The sequence below is a fragment of the Penaeus chinensis genome, chromosome 10, assembly GCF_019202785.1.
Source record: "Penaeus chinensis breed Huanghai No. 1 chromosome 10, ASM1920278v2, whole genome shotgun sequence".
NCBI lineage: Eukaryota > Metazoa > Arthropoda > Malacostraca > Decapoda > Penaeidae > Penaeus > Penaeus chinensis.
Genome location: NC_061828.1, coordinates 36,941,008 through 36,957,412, shown reverse-complemented (window position 1 = coordinate 36,957,412; position 16,405 = coordinate 36,941,008). Strand labels below are relative to the sequence as shown.

Below are 16,405 nucleotides of genomic sequence, written 5' to 3'. Positions count from 1 at the left end.
CTTTGCCAAGGTCCAGTTCTGTTATATCTTAAGGATGTACAATACAAGGGAAATGTGTAGTTGTTGGTGTATAGGATACTTTGCAACTGTTGTAACAAGTTCTAAGGAGAAAAAGGACTTGAATTCGAAGAACAAGGAATCCCTCTCTTCTTTTGTGTGTGTGGGGGGGGGGGCTTAGGGGGCAGGGACTGAGGCCCAATGTAGGGAATCCCCCTACCTTGGACCTCGGCCCTCCCCTCAACAAATTTTGCAGCGTCTTACTCTTTATCCCCTTCAGTCCACTTATCCTAATCATTAATTCATTATTACCCTTTTCTCCACATTACTGTTATAATGCTCTGTGACCTTTGATGTCTGGCACATTTTTTTGTTTTAACCATTGACTATTCTGGAAATTTACAGACCTCACCTTACGGAACCAAAATAACTTCCTTAAGTCACCCTATCAATACGTTTTGTATACACTGCTAATGACCTTAGATGTTGATGTGGCAGAGTTTTTAATAAATAAATAAATACCCCTATCCCCATCCCTTGCCTGTTTGTCATGGGTGGGCTTAGAAGAGAGATCATCTCTTCCCTGGCCTCCCAATTCGTTGCTCATTGTTGTGGGGAGCTTAGGAGACAGGGACAGAGGCCCTATGGAAGTAATCACCCTTACCTTGGTCCTCAGCCCCTGCCTTAACTAATTTTGCTTGGTCCTTTCTTATTTCCTTTTCCTTTTCTTCACCTTGTTCTGTCCACTTATCATAATCATTAACTCTTTCTCCATGACCATATAGCTCTTCCTTACTTGGGGGCTTTGTCCTCTCGCAGAAATTTTTCAACAACTAAATAAATCCCTACTTTGGGCCTCAGCTGTAGACAACTAATTTTGCAGTCTTCTCTACCCTTTTTATTTTATTTTTTTGCCTTTTCTCTATCCACTTCGTATGGTGTGATAGCTGTGTTGAAAGGAGGAATGGCTGGCTTTGTGCCAGTCCTGAACAACGGAGGGGTGGACCACTTCTCCCCTCAGGCTTACCATGGGCAGTAATAAAGATTTTTGTATCTTACTTAGGGGCATTGATTCTTGCCCTTTATCAATAAGCCTCACTGATGTTAATTTCCTGACCCAAGGCTCTCCTTTGACTACAACTCAACACTACTACCTCCTCAGTTCCTGCTGTCACTTCAGTAGTCTAGGTCACTGCTCAACCTCCAGAAAACATTCCTCTCCCAATATCCTCTATTCCATATCCACTCCCACAGCTTTCATCTACTACCTCCTTCTCCCTTATTAATACTATGCAGCTTTATTGCCTATCTCTGCAGTACTACTTCACTCAATACCACTCCTTCCACAAGGCCATACCCCTCAACTACCCCAACCCCTACAATCCTTTTGAGCACTCTGTTTAGCTCAGCCAAATAGGATTCACTTTTTGTGATCCTCTCTACTGCCCCCTACTCTGACAACACACTCCTCTTCCAGCAATGCCTCCAAAAGCAATTGGGCAAAGTTTCCTTTTGCATCCACGCCAATGGTTCCTGCCTTGTCACAGTAACATCTAAACCCTCATAAGAAAAGTTTCTCACACCTTGGCCAACCAAATTCATTTCAGGAACTCGGAAGACATTCAAAACAATCTAATCATAAACCAAACTAATATGCCTACACCTCATCCATTCTCCAATCTCTACTCCCATTTCCTCTACACTCAAGGTAACTGCTGACATGTTCCCCCTACACCCACCCCCCCTTCCTTCTCCATTATCCCCTCTGTTTCCCCCTTGGATACACATGTAGCTCTTTGTCATAACCCCTTCCCCCTTTCCCTGGATTCTCTCCCTCCTGACATTTCTCCTGAAACTGTGATCTATTCACCCTTAAACTCTCTTACCCTATGGACATCCTTACAGAATCCTACTTCTTTCATTGACAAGTTTGATCTAATCATTCTCTCTCTACCTCACATGCCTTTGTCCCCTTCAATGCCGAACTATCCTGAACTGCTATGCAACTTTTGATGTGTAGCACATTTAAACATCAGCTAACCCCTCTCTTTTACCTTTCTCACTAGTACACCTTTCTATAGGACTATATGGTCTCTGATGTCTTGCACATTTATTTTGCTTTGTAACCATTAACCATTCACCCTCAATGGAGTGTCCTTTGATACTAAGAGAGCCAACCCCTATGTTCATGTGACAACTTTTGCAGATACAAGCTCCCTCTATCCTTTATAATACATCCTGGAAAAAAAAAAAAAAACAATATTACAAACTGTGGCAGCAACATCTTGCAATTCTAAGTCTTGCTCTTCCGTTTGTTGTTCTATTTACAACTTGTTACCAACAGTTTGGATATTTATAATCCTTTGATCAGGGACTGGCATTATCTGAAATATCAAGTTCCAAAAACACCAAAGATTAAATACTGAAGGACTGTATTCATCAATAATACTTGCTGTCAATTCTATTATTAGACACCATTTCAAGTTTCCATTTTTTAAATTTATTATCATTAATGTTTTTGTGATTACTATTAAGGTAGGGGGAAAAAAAACACAAATTGATATATGTTCCTTGTTCCAAAATATTTGCTGTTACTAACAACAGTAAATAAGTGATCTATTTAATTACAACTATGGTATTCCCAAGGGCATAATGTTCATACAAGCCTATATATGTTTCAAACATACAAATTTAGATATTTTTAGATATAAAGTAAGGCCACAATTCTTGAACATACAGATTCAGGTATATAAACTGGGGCAAGAGGAGAGGGATTGCATAGGTTGTCATGGCCTTGAGTTGGTTTTATCCGATCATTTTCCAACTTTATCCCTTTTCTCTATCTATACAAAATGAACAATACATGATGGAATGGTTGACAAATTTTTTTACAAAACTGAACAGAAAATAATGTCCGTGTAAAGCAAGTACAGTTGCAGTTCACAAAACTTAATTATATTTACATTACTCTTTCATTAAAAAAAATATATATATATTTAAATATCGAGGAAAAGACCATGCGCAATTCAAAATTAATGCATGAAATATCCATGTTTCCTAGCAATATTCTTTTGACTAAAATCAGTGTCAAAGTACAAATAACTGAAACTATTGTGAATGGAAAATAAGAGCAACCTACACAGATGAAAAATGTGCCTTATTATAAGTGACATTACAATTTCTAAACTTCATTATGTCATCTTAAAATCTAACAGAAATATAAGGATTAAATTATTGATAATCCCTTCCACTTTCACTCCCCTTTCTTTTAATTTTAATCTTTAGTACTTGATCTGGAAATATTTCTCTAGATCCTTTGTTAGAACATAAATCCCAAATTGGAAAGACAAAAATGAGACAAGAAATATGTTACGTACATATATGCAGAAATACGTACATATATAATACTAGTCATTTGAATGTCACATAATTTGTCTTTGCCATTTATAACAACATCCAGTTGTTGGTTTTAACACTGACTCTCATTGTACTGATGGCTGTCTGTACTGACAATCTCTCTCATCAAAATGATTCATTTCCTTTCTAATCATCCTCTCTTCTTTCTGGATCAGGCATCCTGAAATACAATTGTTTTTGATAATTTCCTCTCATTCTTTGGGAAATATAAGATACTAAAATATTTTCTTTGGGTATAAATACTTTCACAATATCAAAGTGAATTACAATAATTGACTCAAACAGTGCTTTAATAATTACAGGAACTTATAGTCTCTTTACTTTTCATTGAAATAAGTATTAATATTTGTAACTCACCTGTATATGTAAACATTTGGATGTTCTGCCTTATTGAGTTCCAATGGTGTAAGGTATATATATTGAGTCTTAGCATCTGCAACTTCAATCATCATATCCATGCTTTGCTTTCTTGCTATGATATCCTGCAAGAAGAAATAATTGTTAATTTAAGTTAATTTCATTACATATAAAAAATTATAAGACTAGGTTATAGTCCACCTTCTCCTTGACTCATGACACAATGGTTATGGCAATTAGCAACAATATGGAAGATTGCCATTAACCCAATGCCGACGGGCATGGCATGGACATACATGCCATGCCCTCTGGGAGTTTACTTTATTAACTGTTTTTACACACAGATGGCTACACTTGTACTAAGTCACCAATGAGCCGTTGACCCTTTTCCTGGATTTACTAAAATATTTTACGTTATCTTATTTTGCTGGTACTAATGTTTATATTATAGTAATTATAGTGTCTATAATAACACTAACATAGTAATTATAATGTCTATAATAAAAGTAACATAGTTACTATAATGTCTATAATTAAAATAACATCAATATTCATAGCATTAGTAAAAAATATGTTTTTCCCCCCAATTCAAGGAAAGGTGAAATTAGGTAAGGTCACAAGGTCTACTAATTGAATCCTTTGTGGCTAAGCACCAAAAGAGCCATCTATGTGCAGAGACATTTCACGAAAAAAAATTAAAAATGAACACAGAATATTCCCCAGTGGCATGTGGTTAAGCAGACTGCAAACGAGAAAAAAAAAAATGTTTCCATATCTATTTTGTGATATGGACATGGATGACTAAAAATGAGATAATAGCTGATGCTATATTGGATTTTTATATCTAGAACAAATTTTCTTTTCTAAAGGCAAGCTCTCCACTGCATGCTCTGTTTACATTCAATAAAGTTATTTGGAGTTTCATGACAAAGCATTGTATAGTTAGTGATATTTCCTATTATAACCTACAAAAGAAACCTGAAATTTTCCTCTACCCAAAGATGGCTTCCAAGGTGTTTAGTCACCAAGGTGTTTAGTCACCAAGGTGTCAATTGCTAGCCCTATAAGGCCTCATCTATCTACCTCATTGCTTGAGGTTTCAGGAATCAAAGTTATTATTTTTATTACTAGGTACATATCATGTGTTCCCTCCCCTATTTACTTTCCTCTAGGTTTTATTATATCGCAATTTATTAAATGTCCAGAGCCAGCAAAAAATCAAATAATACTATCTTTTCTTTTTATTACTTTGATTGTCATTGTTATTATTGCCACTATTATTATTATTGTTAACATGTTATTAATTTATTGATTTTTGAAGATCTATAACAATGTGAATGGTTGTTCTACCTAGCAGCATTAACTCTAAATCATAGACAAAATAGCAATGAACAGTCAGAGACCTGAGGATTTACTTTTTATTATTATTATCATTATCATCATCCTCATCATCATCACCATCACCACCATTATTATGATGATGATTATAGAAAACTGAATGTGAGTGTATGTGAGTGAGTGAGTGAGTGAGTGAGTGAGAATGTAGGTGTGTGTAGGTGTGTGTAGGTGTGTGTAGGTGTGTGTAGGTGTGTGTAGGTGTGTGTAGGTGTGTGTAGGTGTGTGTAGGTGAGTGTAGGTGTGTGTAGAGATTTTACTAAGCTTACCATAAAAACATCGAATTCATCAAGAATTCTTATTGGTGAGTCCATAACTTCCCAGAGAGCCAAAATGAATGACACAGTGCAGAAGGACCGTTCTCCTCCTGACATCATGGCTAATGTCTGCTGTGAACCTTTCTTCTTTTTTTTGCTGTTTTGCCTAAAGAGAAAAAGTAACATACTTAATTAATCATTCATATCTTCTATTCTTTGCTCCCAGGTAATATTAGCACAATAACATATATATATATATATATATATATATATATATATATATATATATATATATATATATATATATATATATATATATATATACATGCATATATGTATATACATATATATACATATATATATATATATATATATGTGTGTGTGTGTGTGTGTGTGTGTGTGTGTGTGTGTGTGTGTGTGTGTGTGTGTGTGTGTGTGTGTGTGTGTGTGTGTGTGTGTGTCTGTGTGTGTCTGTGTGTGTCTGTGTGTGTCTGTGTGTGTCTGTGTGTGTCTGTGTGTGTATATATGGATATAAGACACATAATAAAATATATACAAAAATACATAGATAAATATGGGATTAAACCTTGAAATATGTAGAACACTTACTGTGACTGTTTGATTGTACTGTCATCATTTTCACTTCCTAATTTGACCACACTCATTGTTAGGATTTCCTCTTCAAAGTTGAAGTGTAGTGTTCCCTGAGAAAAAAAAAAAATCTTTAATAGTTACTCAACAATCTTCTGATCAATGACAAAGCAACCTAAACCTCTTAAATGACATAAATGAAGTACAAGTGCTCACCATACCTACCCAATTATACCCACTGGTTGGCCCCCTACTCTCCCCCTAATGATTTTCACCCCTCCCCTTACAGTACCCTCCTTTCCTATTCCTATGATTAAATATACCCTTTCTACTGTTTGGCACCCTCTCCCTCTCCCTTGCAATATACTTACATGAAGATTGCGAAAACTTAGTCTATTTCTGAAGTATGATTTTATCATTATGGATGTAAATCGACGGAACAATCCATATTCTTGATGTCTTTTATCGAGACTGTCTTGTATCAGCTGTTAGGAAAGAGAGGAGTTTAATAACCTATGGAAATATGCAAAATGTTAATAAAACCATTATAGATGTCATATATATAATGCATCTACTTACAGTCTTTTCCAGTTCAACAAACATACAAACCTTTAAAAGATTGGAATGTTTTTCTATGATTTGGATGATGTCCGAGTACCTCTGTTGGACTTCCTTGTACTTCTGACGTATTTCTACTGGGTCACCTCTTTCTGCTTCCTCTCTGTTTAATCTTGCTTCAAGAGCTTTGTACTGACTATTTACATCTTTAGCACTCCTGGAAATATATTTAATTTGTTATTGTGTTCATAATTCATAATGTTTACTACTTAAGAGTAATGATAATAATAATAATGCTATTCTATACTCTACATATATAATTTGTACAGGCAGAACTAACAAATTCAATTTAAATTTAAACATAATGACTATACAAAATTTTGTTTGCACATGTGTGGGCTCAGCCACCAAGGAACCAAAGTGGGCCTACATGTTTCTTTCTAATAATGTTAGTATCAATGTTATTATTACTGACATTATGATAATTATAGTGATAATAACAATAATACTAGCAATAAAAACTAATTAAGAATCCTACAAAAAAAAGAAAAAAAGAGAGAAAAGGGTTAACAGGTGAAACAGGTAAGACTAGTAATTGACTCCTTACTGACTAAGCACTTGCAGAGCCATCTGTGTGAAACACAATTCATAAACAAAAAAAACACAGTGGACATAGAATGTATTTTTGCCATCCCAGAATCACTGGCTTAAAAGGAAGCATTAACTTGATGTGACCAAGGATGGCACATACACACTTGTCATGCAAGCAGTGAGTTTGACTTATCATTTGTATTTACACATAGATGGTTCCACAAGTGCTAAGTCTGACTTATCTGACCTGCTTACCCTTTTCCTTGATTTTTGGAAACATTTCATCTTACTTAAAATTACTATTAGTATTGTTAATAACCCTGTAATAATTTTAATGTCAATATTAATAATAACAGCAACAATACTAATAATATTTGGTGAAAAAAACTCAAGGAAGGAGAGGGCATGTCGACTACTAAATGACTCCTTAGTGGCTGAGCATTTGTGGAGTCCGTCTGTGCAGATGTGTTTCACAAAACAATACTACATTGAACACATTCTCCTTGTGACATTGGGTTAAAATTAATAAACTGCAAATTATATGAATGACTCATTTTCATGGAAATGAATACTGGAAATTCTCAAAGCAGGTGTCTCACCGAGTTGTTTCAAAACGAGGTTCGAAATTCTTAGCTCTTTCTGACTCCTTTTCGCGCCCCTCTCTTGCTGCTTTTAATTCTGCCTCCAGCTCTTTTTTTCTGGTCTCACTATCTCCTTTTTTCTTTTTGTAACCTTGTAAAACATGATTTGACTTATTTGTCTGTTGTTCACACCGATATATTTCTTTCTGTTATAAAAAAAAAAAAATGGATAAAACAATCACTAAATAAATAAAACCAATATAATATTAGTAATAACCTATAATCATTTTTCCAACATGGCATGGTTTTCAAACAAAATTCTGTATCTGTATCACTAAAGAATTCATAGCGGGGAAAAATTCAGTAAATCAAAGAACGAAAGAAAAAAACAAAACACGGAAGGGGGGGGGGGGGGGTAACAATTTCTCGAATACTATCCACCTTCTTATTATCTGCTTCCTGTAGAAGTTTACTGTGCTCCTGTCTTAACCTCTCGTATTTGGAGGCGGCTTCTTGATATTTCTCTTTACTTTGATTTACTAAAGTCCTAACTTCTTCAGCCTGTGAAAATAAAGCAAAAAATCAACATGATCCCATTTTCTACAATACACAAGGGAAAAATCAGAAAATATACACATCTGTCTCTTCTATTAATATTATTAGAAATAAATTATGAAAGGTGACCTACATGAGCTTTAGCACTTTCTAGTAAAATCTCCTGTTGCCTAATGTCTTCTTCCAACTGAGATACATCAGGAGGAGCTGGTTCCTCTTGGTCCTGGAGCACTCTAATCTGTCCGCGAAGCTGTGCAATTTTTGCCTGAGAAGGAGAAAAGGTTCTCAATTATTAGTGTCACATCTCTTACTCATTACATATATATATGATATATCTACTATGTATATGTGTGTGTGTGTGTGTGTGTGTGTGTGTGTGTGTGTGTGTGTGTGTGTGTGTGTGTGTGTGTGTGTGTGTGTGTGTGTGTGTACATAATATATATATATATATATATATATATATATATATATATATATATATGTATGTGTGTGTGTGTGTGTGTGTGTGTGTGTGTGTGTGTGTGTGTGTGTGTGTGTGTGTGTGTGTGTGTGTGTGTCTGTGTGTGTGTGTGTGTGTGTGTGTGTGTGTGTGTGTGTGTGTGTGTGTGTGTGTGTGTGTGTGTGTGTGTGTGTGTGTGTGTGTGTACGTGTGTGTGTGTGTGTGTGTGTGTGTGTGTGTGTGTGTGTGTGTGTGTGTGTGTGTGTGTGTGTGTGTGTGTGTGTGTGTTTCGTGGCAGTTGTAAAAATGCCTGCATTCCGACTATTGGCTCGAGCCCGAGAAAACGTGTGTGTGTGAAAGTGTGTGTGTGTGTGTGAAAGTGTGTGTGTGTGTGTGTGTGTGTGTGTGTGTGTGTGTGTGTGTGTGTGTGTGTGTGTGTGTGTGTGTGTGTGTGTGTGTGTGTGTGTGTGTATGTGTGTGTGTGTGTGTGTGTGTGTGTGAAATGAATGTATTATTCACATTTTAATAACAATTTAAGAATCATAACATCAATAACAATAATAACAGTATCGATGTCAACTGTATTAATAAGAAAAACACATTTTCCCAACAATTCAAGGAATGGAGAAATCAAGATTGGTCACTAGGGCTACTGATAGACTCCTTGCCGGCTGAGCACGTGGAGCCATCTGTATGTAACAACATTCACAAAAAACTACAGGGGACAGAACATAACCCCAGGGTGAATGGGTTAATAAGCTTACATGATTTTCCTCCTGACTCTCCCTCTTCTACAGTTTTGGGGAGAAAAATTTCCTACGAGTGCTAAGTTTTTGACAATGTAATAATAAAAATAAAATTACCTTATCTTTCTGCAACTTTCTGTCTGACATGTGAATTTCATTCTTAAGTTCTTTCACTTCAGCTTGATATTCTTCTGCCTTACATAAATGCTTCTTTAATTCTTCCTGCGTACTTTTAATTTCAGCTTGAAGGTCACTGCAAGGATATAATGTCATACCTCATGTATAATGAGTATTACTGATGCTGTGAGTAGAACAAAGTATATGTAACATGATCATCTCTTTTATTCAAAACCATTTTCAAATACAACCCCATTTCATTCCTATACTAAAGGTGTACTACCTGATTTTCTGTTCAACCGAGACCTGAAGATAACGAGCTGGTTGTTGCCCTCTTCCTGAATAGATCCGGTAGTTTGGATCAGGGTAGTAAGTATCTCTATTGAGAGTGTAGGCAACTTTACAATTTTTTGGTGCGCTGAAAATAAAAATAAATAAATAGTAGTAAGAGTTAAGTTTCATTAGAATAAAGCTAAACTTGCATAAAGAAGCTTTCTAGGGATGACTTTTTAACCAGTGTGGTTTCTTAAGTATCACAATGAGAAAAATCCATTTCAGCCAAACCTTATATTACCATTAAAATGCAGGATCATAAATGAAAAAAATATTGTGGTAACTCTACCACAATCTAAAAGTTATTCTAAACTCTTTAAGAAAAAAAAAAAGGGGGGGGAGGGGGGGAATTCAAAAGAAAAAAGGAAATAGAAAAAGAAAGACAAAAAGAAGAAAAAGAAAAAAAAAAGAATAAATAAGAAAGATAAAAAGAAAAAGAAAATTAAAGAAAAAAAAATTACAACATAAAAAAATTAATAAACCATTCATTTTTTTCAAACACACTTCCTTTCCCTTTCTCTGCCCCCTTATCAAAACTGGTTACAAGCCTATAAAGAAAAGAAAAAATCCTTACGTTCTCTGATCTTTTAAAAGTTGTCCGGCTTCTTGTGCTGTTGGAATAAGCAAGGTGGATTCCACTTGCATTTGATCTATGAGTGTGTTTGCTACAACTGTATCACTCACATTCAACACTGACCACAGAGATGGGTATCTGTCTGACTGCACCTCAAACTGTGATACATCATGGATCTATGCAAAGATAACAACAAGAAAGATTAATCTTATTCCCTTATATATAGATATATATGTATGAGTGTGTATAGACACACACACACACACACACACACACACACACACACACACACACACACACACACACACACACACACACACACACACACACACATATTGTATGTGTGTGTGTGTGTGTGTGTGTGTGTGTGTGTGTGTGTGTGTGTGTGTGTGTGTGTGTGTGTGTGTGTGTGTGTGTGTGTGTGTGTGTGTAATATATATGTAATATATACATAATATATATGTAATATATAGATATATGGATATATAGATATATAAATATATATATAAATACATATATATATGCAAATATATATATATAATATTTTATTTATATATATATAAAATATATACATATATATTTATATATATATTTATATATATATATAATATCATATATATATATATATATATATATATATATATATATATATATGAGCTACTACCTTCATGAAATAGTTACATATATAACATTATTAATATGCAAGCATATATAATACTGAGAATATACTAACTCTTTCTCTAAATCTTGAAACAGTGATGATAGGTTTTGGGGCTCCATTAAAGTTAACTCTGTTCAGAATCTGCTTTAGAACATGACAATCCTTTTGATTATTGACACAGAAGCTATTGATTCTGTTTGATATAATTGCTTCTGCCACATGTCCCCACTGCTGATCACGTAGCTTGATAAAGGCACCTGTGGAGAAACAAACTCTGATCAGTGGTCCCAGCCACAGAACAGTAACCAAAATATTTGATTTTGAATTAATCAGTCTTACAAAGCATAACGACAAATATAATTTTAAACTAAATAAGCCTACCAAGTGGTCCAACAGGTTTGGCTGAGAACATTCCTTTATTGTGTGCAATATCAATCTGCTTCAACACCTCAGGAACCCATGGTCCATAGATAGTGAAAACATTACTCTGCTGGCCACGGAGCTCTCTCAGTTCGTTTTCTAATCTGGCTGAAAATGTATCAATAATCACATTACTCTAAGATGAAATATTAACAGCATAAGTTCTAAATCTTTATAAAGCTCAATATCCAGGGGGACCACTGAGCTATACTGTTGTTGTTTTGGTCTAGGTATACCCATGAATATGCCTCAAATAGGTTTTGATTAAAATATTCATAAAACAAAGTATGAATTTTTGGCTTAGTGGTAAAAATTCAACTTGGTCCTTTTTACCATCATCAACATAAATTGCCATATCCTCCCTTCAAAATGAGTAAAAATTCAGCTTTCTATGACTTACAACAAGCTCCCTACAAGCATCAGAAAAAATGTATTTCCCAATGGTCAGAAGAGTAGAAAGACACAAATAACAAAATGTTTCTTTACTGTTATTATTATTACAATGAGTTATGGACAACTTAAAGATGATAGGGAGTCTGTACAATTAAAAGTCTATTACCAAAAAGATAAAGCATATCAAATGACAAATTACCATCTAGATAAAGCAAATCAAATGGCAAGTATAGGCATTGGAAATTGGTAAAAAAAAAATATATATATATATAATAAATACATAAATAAAAAATAAAATAAATAAATAAATAAAAAAGAGAGAAAATAACATTTCAAAGAGGAGGTATGGCATCTTGTACTGCACACCTGTTAGAGTGGCCATTCAAGTAAGCCTAATGCCTCTACTTTGGGCCATGGGCGAGCAGTGAAGCATCTAGATCCATGGGATTAACCAAAGAAAAGTGAGTACACATACCATCTCTCTAACTGTGCTATTATGCTATTTTTACCACAGGTAAAAATAGTAAAATCATCATCAAAGTCATAACCACTTTCATGATTCAGAGACATATTTCAACAAAATGATATCCATTTTATCCTCTATTTAGAGCATCATAATACTTACAACATTTGGCTCTGATGGCTTTCTCTTCCAAGAAGAACTGCATCTGCTCAGCCTTCTTATGTTCCATTGTATTAAGGATGTTGCTGTGATGGGTATTTTCTGTCTTCACTGTTTGGTGTACTTCCAGCATTTCCTTATTCAAGTTCTCTATTTTCTCCAGCCTGGCAGCACGTTGAGCTGCCCAGTTATTCTGTGCTCTGTTACAATACATATATCATTATAACTCACAAAAAAATATTTTGAGCTCAGATACTTTTTGAATTTAATCAATTGCTCAACTAGTGCTTAGCCACCAAGTGATCAAGTAGTTGTCCTTATAACCTCCTGATTTCACCTTTTTTTCTTTCAATCTTTCTTTTAACTAATGCCTTCTATATTGATGTTATTATTATAGACATCAGAATTATTATAATATGTAATTGACATTACTAACAGCAATATCAGATTTTTTATTATTATTATGAAAATCAAGGAAAAGGATATACATGTGATATAGGTTGTACTAGTAATTGCCTCACTAGTGACTAAGCCATCTATATGTAAAGACTAATAAATCAAACACACAGTGGGCATGACATGTACGTACATGGCATCTAAAGGGCCTTTAGGCTAACAGAAGTAGAGAGTAAGAGGAAGTCATTCTGGTACTGTTTAGCAAGTTTCTTCTATCTCCAAACTTCTCATACACCTTTGTGGACCCTGATTTTTTTCTTTTTGTGAATAGTTAAGTGAGTATAAAATAAGAACTCTCATTATTTCTGGCACATTCATCTTCCTCCAAACACTATACTTTCCCCAATCCATTGGTACTCCCTGGCTTCCCTGAACCAATCACATGAGTGCCTCATATTGTTGGCCACAGTAGGTATGAAATAAGAATAAGAAGTAATGTTTTATAGCTCTCTTTTTACTTTACTAAATTATAATAATAATGTGGCATGAAGAACCCCTTGAAACAATATCATATACTTTGTCCTCCTCCAACAATATTATACTTCTTATTTTCATGTCATGGTTTACTTGTATCACAGTACAGTGACAATAGCGGCAACAAGAGTGGGGATCTGTTGTTTCACACTGGCAATTCAGCTATCACTTTCAATATACCTCTTTCTCTCCCTCCCTCTCTTAATTTTTTTTCTTCCTCCCACTTTTCCTATATGGATACATATTAGAAAATTTAGGTAAAAAATATATAACATACAAATTATATATATATACACACACACACACACACACACACACACACACACACACACACACACACACACACACACACACACACACACACACACATATATATATATATATATATATATATATATATATATATATAAAATGAGAAATATAACATATAATATATATATATAAAATGAGAAATTGAAAAGTTAATTACCCTTCTATCTTTGCTTTCTTACAATAAAATCATTACACTTTGCTCACTGTCCTGAACCCTATGTCCTACATTTCAATTACATAATTTCTTTTCAGATATATGCACTTACAGACTGTTATCCTTCTCTATGGCTTCCTTCAGCTCTGAGATCTCTTTTTGGATGCTCTTGACCTTCTTTTCGGCTGTAGTGGCCTGCATCTGCTGGTCCTTCAGCTTTGCTTTTGCCTTTACCATCTGCTCATTGGCTGCCAATGTGTCTTCGGTTTGGTTGGTGAGCTGTTCTGTGGTGCTGGTCAGTTCCTCCTGAAGTGCTCTGGGTCAAGAAAGTGTCAACACTCAATTTCAAAGAAGGCAAAACAATGGAAAAAAGGAAAAAAAAAACAAAAACAAACTTAAAAAAGGGAAAAGGGTGACAAGAAATTGGGGAAAAAATATACATACACGAAGAAGGAAAAATATAAACACAAGAAAATTCCAGCAACACAAGATCCCTTACTTGTGCTTTTGCCTCTCCTCCTCAAATTTAGTTTCATAAAATGTTATCTTGTCCTGCAATTTATTACATGATGTCTCATATTCCTCTAGATTCTGTGCGGCAGCTTCTTCTTCTTTTTCTGCTTCATGTACCTTTAAATAAATGTATATCAGACGTGGATTTACAATCATAAAAGACAAATTGGAGGCTATCTAATGTCAGCTCTTATGTTGATATACTTATTTCTGCAATCAGGAAGTAAATATACTGTACACTGAAACAACATCAGGACACAGACTTACCACAGACCACATCAATTCACGCCGTAACTCCCGAAGTTTGTTCCGCTTATCAGTGAGACTCTTGCTAAATTCATAACGAGAACGATGCTCTTCTACTTCTTTCTCCAAAAAAGGAAGATCCTAAAAAGCAAGGCAAAAAGCCATTACAATGTATTAAATGGAAACAATGGCAATACAGGTAGAATTCTAGGAAAAAGCTGTGCTCCAAGTACAGTAAAATGGGACAGTTTGGATATCTTGCAATTTGAAATTCATAACATCCTTATTTTCCTATATTCATTGTGCATTGGCATAATAACAACATTCAAAATATGCATGCACATCATATATCCAAATTCCAATCTCTGACATATAACTTTGTCTGTTTATGTCACTTTTATCTTCATAACTGGTTCTCCCTTTCCCCAATTTATCCTTTTAAGTGTTTGAAGTACTCTTCAAGCATTGTTTTAACCCACTGCCTCCAAGTGGCATGTGCATGCATGCCATGGTAAGCCTGGACTATATTCCAGGTGGCATGTGAATACATGACTTGGTGTGCTGGTCCCGGTTTCCAGGGGCATGTATGATCATGCTGCACATGCTATGGTGACGATACAATCCCCCAGCAGCGGTGCCCGCACCACTATGAATACAACCCGGGAGAGAGGACTTTCATATTGGGAAATAACCCAGCGGCACTGGGTTAAAATATCACCAAAACATACTATATAAATATAATCAGAAGCTCAAAATATACATTGCATGAGGAACAAATCAGGACCAGATTTCCTTTCACTGAAAATTAGTACTGATATCATTCACTTATTTTGTTGTTCCTCACATTATGAAACTATGAAAATGCTCAAACTCTAACCTCTTTCCTGCCATCAATAGTTGCTGAGGACGATCTTAGTGCTTCTTGTAGCTGAGTGTAATTATCCCTCATCTGTTGCAGCTGAGTGGCCTCCAAGAAAAATTTGTATAAATCACGAGGATCCTGGAAAATAATAACATAATAATGCATTTTGAAAGTAAAGAATAATTACCTAAGGATTAAAATACAAAGAATTTCATATTAAGTCTAACAACAAATGCAATACAAACATGTACAATTGCTAAAAGAAATATCTGTACTCAGGATTGATGAAACCAAAACGACGTATAAGAGCTGATTCTGAAAGGTTGGTACTTGTTTTTAAAGCTCAGAACATATCAAGCTTCATAATGTGTTCAAAAAGTGTTTTGGAGCTGATATGGCTAGGGTCTCTCATAATAGCAATATTAGCAGGAGACCTTACAGACTATTCATAACATCATAAATGCACTTTACACCAAGGGACTATCAAGAGCCGAAATATCAAGAAAATTAGGTATGGATCAAGTAACTGTCATTCTAAACTATTAGTCAATTTGTTATATGAAAGTCAAATACGAAGCTTGCATTGAAGTGTATGCATTTCATGAGCTAATGAAAACTATTTGATACTCAATGGCAACACCCCTCACAGCTGACTGGGTTTGAGAAGGGGACATGGCCGGTTGTTAGTTGCCACTTCCTCTTACCAAAAGTCTTAGCTATTTATTTTCATTATTTTTAGAAACAGGCCATAATTGCTTCAAGGAATGCGGACCCCTTTTGTTCT

The 16,405-nt window shown here is 35.0% G+C and overlaps 1 protein-coding gene across 4 annotated transcripts in view; it reads right to left on the bottom strand.

Moving 5' to 3' along the window:
• Positions 1–2,554: 2,554 nt before the first annotated feature.
• Positions 2,555–16,405, bottom strand: part of LOC125029570 (structural maintenance of chromosomes protein 6-like) — a 23,290-nt gene continuing 9,439 nt past the window's right edge. For all 4 annotated transcript variants that reach the window (XM_047619534.1, XM_047619533.1, XM_047619536.1 and 1 more), the window contains 19 exons: positions 15,637–15,759; positions 14,781–14,900; positions 14,500–14,630; positions 14,113–14,316; positions 12,608–12,804; positions 11,551–11,697; positions 11,242–11,426; positions 10,509–10,684; positions 9,885–10,019; positions 9,602–9,737; positions 8,433–8,564; positions 8,186–8,305; positions 7,763–7,950; positions 6,624–6,789; positions 6,386–6,499; positions 6,033–6,127; positions 5,436–5,589; positions 3,772–3,896; positions 2,555–3,574 (listed from right to left, as the gene is read on the bottom strand). In XM_047619534.1, coding sequence (XP_047475490.1) covers positions 3,541–3,574; positions 3,772–3,896; positions 5,436–5,589; positions 6,033–6,127; positions 6,386–6,499; positions 6,624–6,789; positions 7,763–7,950; positions 8,186–8,305; positions 8,433–8,564; positions 9,602–9,737; positions 9,885–10,019; positions 10,509–10,684; positions 11,242–11,426; positions 11,551–11,697; positions 12,608–12,804; positions 14,113–14,316; positions 14,500–14,630; positions 14,781–14,900; positions 15,637–15,759 — 2,682 coding nt within the window. In that variant the 3' untranslated portion in view covers positions 2,555–3,540. The remainder of the gene's footprint in view (positions 3,575–3,771; positions 3,897–5,435; positions 5,590–6,032; positions 6,128–6,385; positions 6,500–6,623; positions 6,790–7,762; positions 7,951–8,185; positions 8,306–8,432; positions 8,565–9,601; positions 9,738–9,884; positions 10,020–10,508; positions 10,685–11,241; positions 11,427–11,550; positions 11,698–12,607; positions 12,805–14,112; positions 14,317–14,499; positions 14,631–14,780; positions 14,901–15,636; positions 15,760–16,405) is intronic.